General features: G+C 40.4%; 1 protein-coding gene across 1 annotated transcript in view; it reads left to right on the top strand.

Moving 5' to 3' along the window:
* The first annotated feature begins 1058 nt into the window (after positions 1-1058).
* The window catches only part of cdh2 (cadherin 2, type 1, N-cadherin (neuronal)), a 44780-nt gene continuing 30757 nt past the window's right edge, over positions 1059-15081 (top strand). The window contains exons 1-2 of the mRNA XM_060866611.1: positions 1059-1275; positions 4629-4737. Of these exons, the coding sequence (XP_060722594.1) occupies positions 1228-1275; positions 4629-4737 (157 nt within the window). The 5' untranslated portion in view covers positions 1059-1227. The remainder of the gene's footprint in view (positions 1276-4628; positions 4738-15081) is intronic.

The raw sequence follows: 15081 nt of genomic DNA, 5'->3' as shown, positions 1-15081 counted from the left end.
CTCCTCTAGAGCAGAGAGGATCGAGCCCTTGAGCAAGGTCCTTAACCCTATCTGTCTTATTCGTCACACAGTCAAGTATTCTCTGTGGTATAGTGCACGGATTGTTTGGGATTGTCACGTCTGACGCTCATCAAAGTAACACCCAGAGCCTGATTAAGGGGGTGAGTCCTGGAGGACACGCTGAGTGCGAGCGGACAGTGAGCGGCTCTAAGCATTGTACAAAAAGCATAATATTGCACAATATTGTTATTTGCACTCCCACACTTTATGTACATAACTGATCGTTCATATTCTATATCCATATTTTATACTCATTCTGTCTATATTGTATCTCATCGTCTGCATTGTCTTGTATAGTTTGTATAATATAGTGTTATTTATGTCTGTACTTTTGAGAGTCACAAACAGCTGGAACCAAATTCCTTGTGTGTGTCAACACACTTGGGCAATAAACCTGATTCTGATTCTGAATCTAAACTAACAAAATTCCTGACCATGTACAGAATTAGTGAACACAACCTCACCATAGAGACGGACAGATACAGACAGACCTAGCTAGCAAAAAAACACAGGCGGTGCCACCACTGCACACGAAATAAACAGTAAACAGTACCGCTTTATTTTGTTTGTTAATTTTTTTTAAACAGGGTCTAATGAAATACAAATTATGAAAATATTTCCCCAATTTCACAACCTATTAAAAAGTCTTCATTCTGGTGCCAAACAAGAACAAACTCCCACACCTGAGAAATCTTAGCAAGCTTGTAAAGACCTGTCTGGACAAAAAGAGTAGCCTGTGATACAAGACCACCATCTGCACAATAACATCAACATAAATCACTCTGTGATTGTTTGCCGTTTCCTACTTATTGTTTTTATTTTGTTTTAATAAGTATGTCTGTAATCTAACGTTAACCCTGCTTTAGCAATGGAAACCCTTTTCATCTTATCATGCTAAGAAAGCTATTCGAATCTGACTGGCTATCAATTGCAGCCGCTAGGTGGAGACACTGAGTAACAGTGGAGCAGAGGAGCAGGCGGAGCGGCAGCGGCATGAACACGAGCAGCAGCACGAGCGCACAGAACATAGACATACACACACTCACGCGCGCACCGAGCACCAAGCGGAGCACGCTGTCGCTTCATGCCTCCTACACTGCATCTGCTGGACCAAACACTATAACCATCTATCACAGCAAACGGGGGAGAAATTAAAGAAATTGCACCATGAACCGTAAGGGAGGATTGGTGCTGACGCTCGTCGCTGCTTTGCAGGTAAATTTAATGCAATGTCCGCATGCGTCTCTCATTTTCGTGCACAAGGCGTGTGACGAGCCCGGTTGTGTTTGTGTGTTTGCATTGACTTATTTTCAGCTACAGTGTTTTGCTAAAGTGGATGTGAAATCTTTTTTTTTTTTTTTTTTTTTTTTAGGGTTGAGCGTGCACGAGCGCTGCTCCTTTTGCGCGTGCGTTGTTATAGCGGATTTTCTCCCTTGCAAGAAAGGATGAGACTATGGCGCATGAGGTTATGCTAAACATATGAGGCAGAGCTATTAATACCCGGGCTACTAAGATGGTTTACAGTTTTCCTGCTAGTGTAGTAGTTCGTTCACCTCCGTGACTGTGTTGCTGTAACGATCCCCGAGCAGCGCCGGTATGTGCGCTCGCGCTAACGGCGGCTGTGTTCGGGTTAAACGTCCCGTGCTGAACGAGAAGAGAAGCGCTTGGGATTCCTGCTGGACGGGAAAGTTTTTGTAGAGAAAGCACTCGGTTACTGTTGTGCTTGTTCTGACACTATGAAGGTTTCAATAAGCGTGTAATGAAGAGCTCGTTGGAGTCGCCGCAGGGCGTTAATGTCGTTCCCTGAATGGGCTCCATGCTGAGAGCTGCTCAGTCTTGCAAATGAGATTTCTCTGTCGGGGATTGAATTGTGTTATTTAGTTCTTTAGTGTCCGGATATTCAGGATAAATCCGAATGTTTATAACATGCCAGAAAGAGTGGTCTAGTGCTGGAGCAGTAAAGCTATCTATCCTTCAGTGCCTGAGCATCCTGAGCATACAGAGACAGAAAACATGAGCACTATGACACCCCTTAAAGGCTCTTTCAGGGTTTCCCTTCAGAAATTGTTCCAAACACAACCCCTTTTAGAAAGCTATTCACCTTTGCACAAAACCCACTTCCCCTATCAGAGTGTTAATAATTAGATCTGGTCAGTGGGCAAACAATACATAAATAGTGATGTATTCTATTGTACTTAATGTGCCGGACTTCTCTAATGTTAATGTGTAGATTTAAAGGCTCCGTGCATGTTTAAATTGTAGGGTGGGGGGTCTGATACCCAGCATACTTCACGGGTTCGGGGTGAAACTCTCGAGGTCATGCTTAAAGGTCTTGGTTATGGGAAGATGCGAATAAAGGAGTATGTGATGATGCCTCGCCTGTGCTCTCTTGTGTCTCTCTTCTCCGAGTTCCTCCTTTTGTGTCTCCAAGCCTCAGCAGCATCTTGGCCGTTCCTTTCCATCTGTATGGATATTTGATACGGAGCGACGGCATGGTGTTGTGAAAGTGCTGACATCCGTGATTATCTTCAGATTTCTATCCGTCGATTCACGGGTGTTGAGTACACATCGGAGAACAAAAGTCTGACAATCTGACCACCAGCATGTTTCTATGGAAATCTGCGTGAAGTGTCTTATCAGGCATTGTCTGTGAAAGCGAGTAACAGGTCACTCAAGCCCCCTTTGAGTTAACAAGTAATTAACATGTTTGGCGAATCAGCCGTCTCATTAACAAACAAGGCAGCCGTCTCCTCTCCTCCTCTGATCTCACTCCAAAACAAAGAGGCCAGTTCACAGTGGACATCAGGAACCAAATACTGCATGCCTTTGATCTTTAAATTCACCCTTTGAGAGCCAGAATAGACGTTTACCCACACCGGGGTATCGAGGAGATGTCGTACAGCATCTGAACTAGATCTTGCAGTGTGGCTTGGGTAGTTGATGTTGTTGTGGAAAGTGAAGAGAAGCTTCTGGTGTTAGTCGTGCAGTTGAGCGTTTCTTTGTGTCTCTTTTTTTTTGCGCACAAGGCGTGTGATGATATGAAATTTTCATCTAGTAATTGCCTAAGCTTTTATTACAGTTTATAACAACGTCAAAATGTTGTATTTAAAAAGAAAGGGTACACATTTACCACAACCTGGCTGATCAGGCAGCAATTAAACTGACAAAAAGACTCAGCGGGCATTTATCACACACAAAGGCTACCCAAAATGCTGTCTACCTAGGCAGCCTAATTCATGCTGCTTATCAGCAGTCGTGACTGTACTTTAATATAAAAAACACTACTTGATGATGCGGTATATCATAACAGATAATGACACGTACCAGTTATGTGCAATGCATACAGGAATTAGAAGAGCTTGAGTGTGTGCGCACCAAGTGTGCCTCCAGACCTGGCTTGTAAAGCCGGACCATGTGTTGGACAGTCAGCCTCGCTTGGCAACGTCTCGCCCTCATGACCTCATCAGTCTAATTACACCCCACTCCAAAACAACAGATGCTTCAGTGCCATTGGGGGGTAACGAAAGAGCAGTGGAGGTGGGGGAGGAAAAGAGAGAGAGAGGAAAAGGGAAGAGAGACCATGGCAAGCCCTCAGGGAATACGACACTCATGAGATACACTGAATAATTTAGCAGACAGAAGAGAAGAAGATTATTAATGTTTTTTCACCTGGAGCCACTAAATCAATTGATCGATGCCCAGTAGTACTACACAGAGAAATATACCCAGAATGCCAAGAGGTCATCATGAGCAGAACCGCTTTACTGTGTGGCGCTTTGCTGTGATGTAGGTTAATTCAAACGCACTTTGTTTTAAACGCTGAAATTGACCATCGATCAGTGGAAATCATCAGACCGTTACACTGGGGCTGTCAGATTGTTCAGATATTAATAATTTCATAATAGTTTAATTTATAAAATGCTACAATCCACATCAGAATGTTTTAAACCATGTTACACTGTTGACATGCAATTCACAGATTTATGTCCAAATGAACTTTTGTTACATTTGTTTGATGTAAAAAAAGATCTTGAAATAAAAGCAGGTCAAATATATATATTTTTTAATTTATTTTAAAGCTACGTTTTCAGTGTGATACCACATTCAATTCGATTCAGTTAAAATTTATTTGTATAGAACTTTTAACAGTTGACATTGTCTCAAAGCAGCTTTATAGAACCTAAACATAAAATAAAAGATTAAAAAACAGATGTATGTACACATGTATGTATTTAACGATGTCCAGCAAGCATGCGAGTGGTTCGTTTATTCATCCCATGTAGAACGAACTTGAAACCTGGATAGCATACGAGATGGAAAATCAAGCTGAATATCATAAGAAATAAAATAAAATACAATACAATAACATTTTATGAGTATATGAATAAACCAGAATAAATAAAACGAGACTGCCTCTTTGGAGTTTTCTCTGCGGCACAGTTTGGTGCCTGGGTAAATATATTTTGATAGATGTATATGCAGAGTAGGTTTTTGTAATATTTTTCTCTCTAGAGTTCATTAAGTATAGTTACTGATTACTAAGCGAAGTGGTTTGCTTGTTTTGGCAGGTGGTTTTGCAGGCTGCGGGGGACGTGCCATGCCAGCCAGGCTTCACCCAGCAAGAGTACAGCGTCGTTGTCAATGACATCATTACAGAGGGACAGGCCCTGCTTAAAGGTGAGTGAGGAAGTCGTTTGTAATCTGTGGATTCAATTCTTGCAGCATTTACTGCTTGATGTTAGAGATGGTTGAAGGCAAGCGTGGCAGATTGCAGCTTTTTTTCGGCCGATGAGAAAATTAGCGTGTATTTGTGTGTCGGAGTCAGGTGGGGGTGTGCGCCCGGTTTGTGTGACTGTGTTTGTGTTTATGTGAAGGCAGAGCAGGGGGAGGACTAGGTTTAACCAGCGGTGTGTTTATAGCCTAGCGCACCCATGTGTATTGTTTTTTGTGTGCGAAGTAAGAGTGATGATTTTACTATGGCAGGAATGTAATTTTGTTGTGAGCGTGAGATATTTGCGGTTAAATATCAGATCGCTTGGTTTGCACACTCTGCTGAAACATCCACTGATCAATAGCATTGATTACACACCCATCCGTGGAGGCCGTCCATAGCATGAAGCCTACTCCCCCCTGTGCTCATATGGTCATTTAATCATAGTTCAAAGATCCACAGGAGCTGACTGCAGCAGGGAGGAAATGCGAATGTGGAGATTTTACACTTAGGAATTACCCACGATGCCTTTTGTTCAGGGCTTTGATATGAAGGGGGATGCTGTTTCGCAGCTAACCGAAAGACAAAAGCATTCCTTGTGTAAAATTTCTATCATCCCTTTCTCTCTTCTTTTGGGATTGTTGTTTGTGCTTATCATCAATTAAGATGTCTGTTGATAAAGATCAGAAGGCATCATGCTGACTGTCTTAAAAGAAGTTAAAAATAAAGATAGCTAGCGCTAACGAGGAAAAAAATTCCTGGAGATAACACAAAAATAAGCCAGATAAAGCTAAGAATCTTCTCTGAAGTTTTTAAATGAATCTTTGAATGTTTGTGTATTACAGTTTCCTGTGTGCCATTATTTAGACTATTACTCGAGTAGACTGGCTAGCTAGGTAGCTAATTAATGGTTTCACACACTGCTTTTTTTCTTCATAGAAAATCCTTTGACACCTCTTAGGCTAAGATAAGTGTCCTACTATGAGATGAGGGCATTTACATATCAATTAAATGTTTATTTGTTTGTGTTTTGAATGGGAGAAACTTGCTAGCTCAGCTAATCCTGAGGTAAAACACAAGTTGGCTAATCCTGAGGTAAAACATAACTCTCCTCAAATCCTCCATCGATTATTTTACAATACACCCTGAAAATATGAGTGTTAAGGTCACATTTATTCACATGTTATTAACTGAAAGTCTGTTTTCACCACTTGTTTAGAGCTCATATTAGAGTTGCAGTTTCCCTTCATCATTTTAGATAAACCTCAATGAACAGAAGATTTCAATTCCATTCCACATTACTTATGCTGTAGCTTTTTGAAATACAAAGACACATTTGCAAGCTGTTATCCTGTTACTTTTCATCTGTGGAAATTTGCAGCACACACAGAGACACACACACACACACACACACACACACAGACACACACACACCTACACTGACCAAAAGCAATTAAAACAAAAGAAACAACCATGGCTTTAGATTTCACACAGGGAGTCTACATTTCACAGCCTGCGGGGAGTTTCCATTACTCTTTTTACGTGTGTGTGTGTGTGCGCGCGTGTGTGTGTGTGTCCAGTAAAACTGCCCTTGGTAAGTTATACATTTACAAAGGAGAGACAGTTGATATAAGTGTTGACTCACAGACTTGCTTCCTGTATTCTTTCAAGTTGAAAGATGGAGCAACATGACATTCGCACACACACACACACAAATCCTGTCCTTTACTGCAATCTAATCCCTTGTCTCTGGACTCAGTCTCTGCTGGATATCAGTTAATACCTTTACTTGCTGTATCTTTTGCTAATGCAAGTGTGAAAACCTCATCCTTTTCATTCATCTCTCTCTTTTTCGGCCAGTGTGTTTGCCTCAGGGGGTTTGACCCCTGTACGTGGATTAGTGGGAGTCTCTTGTCTAACATGAGGAGGATGTTTTGTTTCAGTAACACTCATTCATCACCTCCTTTTTAAAGCAAATGACTCAGGGATGAATACTTTCTCCGCTCCCTCCTGTCTGTCCTTTTCAGCTAAGGAGTAATACCGTGTGAAGCTTCTCATTGCCTAACCGAGCTGATCCACACTGATAAAATGTACCTATGAAGCAGCACAGCACTGTGAGACAGGATACAGGCACAGGAACTTCCTATGAATATCCTGTCTCATCTTTATTCATCTTTCCTTTTCTGTATTATTTATTCGCTGTCACGGGTCACTCAAGAACATTTTCAGTCAGTATAAACAAATAAATTACTGTATTGGTGTAAGTCTGATTTCCCTCTGTTGGAATAGAAATGGCCTTCCAATTTTGGAACATAAAAGCATTTAAGGCCACTCAGAGAGCAGAAATGGGGTTTGATGTCACCATATATTTTGAAGTATATGACAATTCGTAAGTATAATTCATATTATACAATTATTCATTCAGTATTTATACAATTCTTAAGTATAAACAATTGTGTGGAAAAAAATTATTATTTTTTTTTTTTTAGAACTTTTCTATAAATATATTGCCCACAGTAGGCTAGGTAAAAACAGATATACTTATGAATCTATAAATTCTTAAAGCCCCGAGTGCCTGCCTTCGTATGAGCCATTAACCACCACAGTGGTGTGTGACGTTCTATTCAGTGTTGAACAGTAACACAACAAAACAAAGTAAAAATAGTACAGTAACTAGTAGCTTATTTGCTGTTGCGTGTTACTTTATTTTTCATGGAAATCACCGAAATCTGAACAAAAAAAAAATTCGCTTGTATGTACCACCCCACTTTGTTAGCAACAACCAAATATATTGATACATATGGTATATTGTGAAAATTGCGTCTTCAACTTCTTTTTCCTTCATGTGTTCCGCACCGAATCCAAAAACCAGAATTGCTTGTAACTTTTCCGTGTTTTCTTTTTTCTTCCCTTCTTTCTTTCATTTTTCTTGAAAAAAGGATAAAAAATTGTTGACAGAAGTAACTCACTTTGCCTTGTTAGAAGAGACAGTGTGATCACAAGGAGATGTAGAGTTTGTGAGGTGATTACTGCACTGATCAGAACCCACAAACACAGACAAATATACACAGAGAACTTCTCCAGAGGTGTGTGTTTGATCATTTCTGATGAAAGGAACTGAGAGAACCTCAAGCGTCAAGGTTTTTTTTTTTTTTGTTCATTTTGCAAAACTTACACAAACCCAAGTGAATCTTGATTAGAGAGACACAGAAAGAGAGAGAGAGAGAGAGAGAGAAAAAGAAGACCATTTTTGGCCTGGGATATGGGGACTTTCTTGCAGTTTGTCCAATCAGAGCGCAGCAGTGAGGTCATCAGTATGCGGGTCGGTGCTTTTCTATGGGCTGACTGAACTGGAATTAAAGGAAGAACAGACAGTGTGTGTGTGTGTATGTGTGTGTGTGTGTTAAGGGGTATTTTGGAAACTTGATTTTGTGTGGGCTGTTTTTTAAATGGTAATATGAACTCTTAGGTTCGGCCCCTAATTCACATGTTTTGACTAAATGAATAAACGCCCAATTGTCCTTGAAGTTCACGCTATAGATTGTGATTTATTTCTTTTTGGAATAGTTGCTTTATTTAGTCACTCAAACTGTTTGTGGGACAAAAAAGTGTTTTATATGAGTTGGTCGTATTGCAGCCCATCAAATGCATCTTATTCTAATATATTTTAAAAACCGAAGGCATCATTTTATACCTAGTGATAAGACGCTCTACAGAAACTGGCTGAAAATGAAGCTATTGTTGATGTTTGAAACGTGTTAACAAATTTTCCTACAACAGTCTAATCAAGGCATCTATGTGAAAATAAATCCCACTGCTTTAAAAAGTATTACGGTAACTGACATAACATGATGTCGTTTTGATAAGTTAAGTAGCTACCTGTGTAAGATAGCCAAATTTAGCTAGTTATGTTAGCCTGATAGTTTCCATTGTGTTCATTTAAGTACATTTAAGGGTTCATCTCAGTGTCATAGTCAGTATTGATTTAGAAACATTTAAGGCACTAGAGGTTGCTGTATATGGATGGAATATCTTAGTGTTTATTTAAAAAAAAACCAGGAAGTTTGACATCCAAGATCCACGGACCAGATAGGACCGTCTGACTTGTTTCATTTCACTCACACAAATTTGATGTAGAAAAAATCCTTATAGGAGCTACTTCTTTACATTTCTACACCACACGAGCAACATTTAGAATTCATTCCAGCTCTTTTCTTACATACCACTGAACAGCGTATATGGGCTCGCATCTCATAAGGCCAACACCTAAAATCAACACCTATCTGCTTAATCTGACGTAAGACAAACTCCTAGTCTATAATGCATGGAGCACTGGCCTTTAGTCTGATCTGTGGGGAAGAAAAGAGATCTGTGATCTAAATCTCTGTGTTAACATTATTCATTTTGTAACTGAACTTTATATTATATTTTCTATGAATGTGATGTACTTATATGAATCTGGCTATTAGAACAATTACATGCTCCAGGTGTTGCCTTATTTTGTGTGTGTGCGTGTATGTGTGTGGCAAAAAGCATGCACATTGTTCATACATCAGATCACTGGTGGCTCTATCTGAACAGAGCAGACAGACGAGCTCATGCACTCATCCCCATAATTACTGAATTATTGAATCGCAGGAGTCATGAATAATTAAGAGTTATGTAGAAAGGAGGCCTGTATTAAACTAGGATAAAGATGCCGAAGCAACAAAGCGGTAAGCAACAACCTTTACTCTGGTGTCTAACTCCAAAGAAAAAATAGATGAATAAAAAATTTCACTCTGAACAGAATCAATATTTTAACATTTTCAATCTTATGTTAAAGTCCCATAATTCACCTAAACTAGTTAGAACAACTGAGAAAACTGTTTCATTTCTTTTTCATTTAAATTATGCTGCATTTAGAGGACAAACTGATTCCTGAGACAGTACAAAAAGTTTGTCTATAAACTGTATTTTATTTTGTTATTATTTTATTAAGTTTCTTAAGATTACATTACCAGATTAAAGGCCACAGGACCTTTAAGCGGATCCAGATCTCTGACTCTTCATGCTTTTCCTTCTTTTTTTTTTCTTTTTTTTTTTTTTTGGGTGGAAGAGACAATAAGAGCGCTGTTTAATCTCAGAAAAGTAGACTTAACATTTTTCCAATATCACATTCACCAAACAAGTGCTTAATGAAGCACTTATTTAGTGTCCTGAGAGTGGACAATGAAGTAATGCATCAAATCCATCAATCCAGAGATTTGATGTATTAAGCCCATTAACACAGTAAACACGTGAAATTTTAATGTTTGTTCTCCATTTAGTTATAAAGTATTTCACTATCATGTACCTGGGGTTGCTGTTATGCTAATGTGATGTTAAAAGCAATTTAACTGCTAAATCCCTGAACAGTTACGGATTACGTTTTGCATTGTTTGTGGCAAAATAGCATTCGTTTCCGTTTTCATTTTTGTTTCTTCACGCTTCTAAATCTCTCTATCTATCTCTCTCTTTCTCACACACACAAACACACACACACATACAGACGAAGCGATCGAAGCATCCAGGGTCTTTGTTTTGCTGGATCGATGTAAGGTAATGAAGTCCGTGTGTCAGACAGAGAGACAGGAGAGAGCAATGAAATATATATATATATATATATATATATATATATATATATATATATATATATATATATATATATATATATATATATATATATATACGTATATATATATATATATATATATATATATATACGTATATATATATATACACACACAGGAGAATCTGCAGTATTTTAAGAGCATCAGCTTGAGCAGGTATTGGCAGACACATCAGGATGGTCAATGCAATAGAAAAGGTGCAGGAAAACTATCAAAAACAATAGCTGATAAAATCAGAAATTATAGATAGTAATTGATCGTTTTATTGAGTAACATAAAGGTTAATCAAAGCCATGATGTAATTTCAGCTGAGATGTTGGGAAACAACAGGAAACTCTCGTTTAATATTGATATATCACTCTGACTAGTTTGTCAGTTGACTTCCATAGTTGCAATTTGCAAATATGCCAACAGTTTCATCAGAAACTAAAGATCATACACATTTGTTATATCTAAATTCACACTTCAGTTGAGTTCCTGGCTTATGTGTGTTTAGAAGATTTGTTAGAACCGAACGTAAAACTTGACAGTGATTTTTCTCCCCTACCACGTTTCTCCCATCGGCAAGGAAGTATTTGCGAACTGTCAAAGCTAAGGCACCTTGAACAGCCCAAAAATAATCGTTTCCCCCAAAATCCTTATTCTCACCTTAACTGTCTTATGTGGGCGTCACATTTTATTCAGGTGTCATGGCGGTGTCAGTCACAGCGCACGGATCTGTCTGACCCAGGCTAAGCGATGTGTGGATGTGTCAGCAGAGTCCCGGTCTCAAGGCTGTTTGAGTTGATCTGCAGCAGACAGTGCCGCAGGGTAGCTCGGTTTTGAACACAGGAAGTAGAACATGTGTGCAGAGGTGCAGCAGGTCTGAGCCCTGCCTAAGCTCTCTTGTGTATGAGCTCCAGCTGCTTCTCATCCTGCGCCGATGGTGCGCCAGCATTATATTCGGGAAAGTATGTCGTTGGATGTGGTTGGCTTTAGCTACAGGATATGTTTTTCTTTTTTAGATAAGTGCTTTGCTCAAGATCAAACGGCGAAGCCATGTTTGCACTTAGTTCTGAATTATATTAGACTCGAACAAAGCCGTGAGAGCTGGCACTTATGGATGCTTTTAGACGCATGGCTGCTGAGGTTCTGGCATTTCTACAGAGGAGACAGGCAGACTGACCCAGTAATGTACCATACAAACAAAAGTCTCTCTCTCTCTCTCTCTCTCTCTCTCTCTCTCTCTCTCTCTCGCTCTTTCTTTATCCTTCCTTCATAAGCCTCTTTTGAGTGTTAAAAGATTATTACAGGATGCCCTGTTGTCATGGATTCTGTTCTTTCAAGCTCATTGTTAGAGGTCACACTGATTTCTCCTCTTATTTTTAGTGTATATTATCGAGAGTACATGAAGTTTTTCGTTAAACTGTATTTATGAGGCCTTTATTTATTTTTGTAATAAATTTCTTATTTTCCGCAATAACTGATCAAACTGTCAGGACCTCCGTCTCAATGATTTTCACGTTGTGTATAAATATATAAAATAGTAATGTAATAGATAATACACTGCCTGGATCAGGTGACTTAGTGGTTTGTATGTTTGCCTGATACCTCTGGGGTTGATGATTCCGGTGTTATCTCCATGGTTTGGGTTTGGGGTTTTCTCTGAATGCTCCAGTTTCCTCTCCCAGGCCGAAGACATATGCATTGTAGGCTGATAAATCCATAAATAGTCTGTAGTGTGTGCATGGATGTGTGAGTGTGTGTGTACCCTGTGATGTGTTGGCACCTCGCCTCGTAGCCCGAGTCCCCTGGGCTAGACTCCAGGCTCCCTGTGACCCTCGTGCTGAGAAAATGGACGGATGAACGGAATACGCCGCGTCTTTTGTGCTTGTGTAATAGCTTTTTTGATTAAAAGTTCCAGTTCTGATTTTGGATCAGTGTAAATATGCATGTGTAAGACACAATACGAACACTGTTTAGTCTCAGATTTAAAGTAGCTCGGTATCCTTACAACAACACATCCACCGAACAAGTGCACTTTCTTAACGAAGCGCTCATTTAGAGTCCTGAGTGTGGACAAGGAAGTTGTTAAACCCAGAGATTTATGTACTCGATTACCAACAGCGGGTTCATTAGTATACATTAGTATACATTAGTGTACATTAAAATAAAACAAACAAAAAACAACTATTGCTTGCCAAGGCTTAATACATATATTACGGACATAATACTTTATTGAGTATCCTGACACTGGCCCTTCGTACAGCACTGCTAATAACCCTGTTCGGAACTGAGCACAGGAGAACGTTTGACAGAGAAAGACACAGTGAAAGTTGGACAGTTATACAGCACCTTGAGTAAATATATCTGCACCGCTTGCACTTTTCAAATAACACATCCCCGCACAAGGCCACCCCTTATATTCATTTGTATGTGATTGCCCTGGTTTCAAGAGTATGATGGATCACTGCTTAGTGTGCTGGACCGTGCTGGATGTACTGTAGCTATCTGAGAGAGAGAGAGAGAGAGAGAGAGAGAGAGAGAGAGAGAGAGAGATGGGTGTGGTGGGTTGATTTATTAAACCAAGGAGCATTTAATGGCTGTTGAGCAGCCATAAACAAATATTATAAAGTAATTTCAACCATAATTAATGTAGTAATAGCATTTAATTACAGGAAACTAATGCGCATGCTTTGTGTGTATGGTTGTGTTCTTATCATCGCCCAAAAGTACAAAGGGGGATATCTCATCTCATCTCTCTCTCTCTCTCTCTCTCTCTCTCTCTCTCTCTCTCTCTCGCTCTCTCTGATCTGGCTGAATGAAGGATGAATGAAACATTTTTGTGTTTGCTCTCACTCGTACTGAACACGGGCGACCGTTGGAAAAAAGAGCCCGCGGTCAGACAGCAAGCTCTTGTGCATAACGCACACACTCAAACGGCTGTCTGCAGAACCCAGGCACCCAGAGGTCAGACGTGTGTGTGTGTGTGTGTCTGTGTCTCTGTGTGTGTGTGTGTGTGTGTGTGTGTGTGTGTAAAAGAATGCAGGGGTGGGTTGCAACAGCAGAGCCTGGTTTCAATCACTGTAGATGATGGGATAGTGTGGAGGGGGGGGGGTAACTATGGAGACAGATAAAGCAGAGCGTCCGAGACCGTTTGAGAGGGTTAGTGCAGGGGAGGTGAACTCTGAGTCCGAGTCCACATGCAATGCCAGGAATTTAGTGAGGGAGCGAAGAGAAGAGAAAAGGTAAAGAAAGGACAGAGAAGCATAACGGCTGGAGGAGAGGAGCAAGGAGTGGATATTGTGTGTGTGTGTAAAATGTGTGTGCAGTCTGCTATGTTCGTGGCTTATTTTAAGCTCTACCAAATCTCTGAGTGCCCTTTTGTGAAGGCTGTACACTTTCAGCTGTTTGTGTGTGTGTGTGTGTGTGTGTGTGTGTGTGTGAAGGATTTAGGTTGCTCTCCAGGAGCTCTTTGCTGTCTTTGTATTAGTGTTTATGTTGAACTCTTGAGATGTGTGTATCACTGAAGCAGACCTAAAGTGCACAGTGCTCTCGGTATCTCCCCCAGCAGACACAACACTCCCACCTTCCTCAACCTTAATCTGAGGCTTAAGTCTGGTTTATGTTCGCTTCAGAACAGACCAACGAAGCATTCAGAAGGCAGTAACAGCATTTAAAAGAGGAGGGAAAATTCACGACATGAAACATTCACTTCATGGAATGTGCCCCATTGCAATTTTCAGCCAGTAGTCATGAAGAAAGGCTGGGAATTGGCAGGAGATTCGATTTCCCTCGCTATGATAAGATGACCGCGTTTAAGGAGATTTCGTCTGAGACGTAGCACCTCGCTCTTAACGTAACTACGTTTCAATTCGGGTTCGGTTTTTATTCGTGTAGCCCTTTAAACAATAGACTTTGTCACAAAGCGGCTTTACAGAAATCCGGATGTAGATTTAGATCTCTAATGAGCAAGCCAGAGGCAGCACTGGCAGAGGAAAGAGACTTGAGACAAGAGGAAGAAATCTTTACACGAGCCGCCGTCTTATTAGTCGCATGGGGTACTGTGATTATAAATCATTACAGTATACACATGTAGAAGAGGAAAGACAAAGAGAGAGAATATTGTGAATAAAAGTCTTAGGATAAGCACCGGACAGTCTTAATGATGAAAGTTAAGGACTCCCATCTATTTATCCATCCTTTTTTTTTTCTACTGCTAATCATACACATCTTTGCAGGGCACCTGGAGTCTGTCCCATGGGACTCTGATACAAGGGGTGGCAACCCACTTGAGGGCACAATCGCACACATGCTCACACTACAGCTATACCTCACACCTCCAGGGTTGGGGGTTCGATTCCCGAACTTCACTGAGGTTGCATGTTCTCTTCATGCTCAGGTGGTTTCCTCTGGGTACTCTGGTTTCCTCCCCCAGTCCAAAGACATGCCTTGTAGTCTGATTGGCATCTCTAAAAAGGCTGTGTGGGTGTGTGTGTGTGTGTGTGTGTGTGTGTGTATTGTGATGGATTGGCACATCCTGGGTGTCTGGAATACTCCCCAGGTTCCCTGTGACCCTGTGCAGGAGAAGTGGATGAATACAAATGGATGAATAAGTGATTATACAGTTCATTGTTTTGAGGAGAAAAATATTCATGACAAATTAGTTGGCTTGCTTGT

Source organism: Tachysurus vachellii, chromosome 3, assembly GCF_030014155.1.
Source record: "Tachysurus vachellii isolate PV-2020 chromosome 3, HZAU_Pvac_v1, whole genome shotgun sequence".
NCBI lineage: Eukaryota > Metazoa > Chordata > Actinopteri > Siluriformes > Bagridae > Tachysurus > Tachysurus vachellii.
This window is presented reverse-complemented; position numbering and strand designations above follow the sequence as displayed.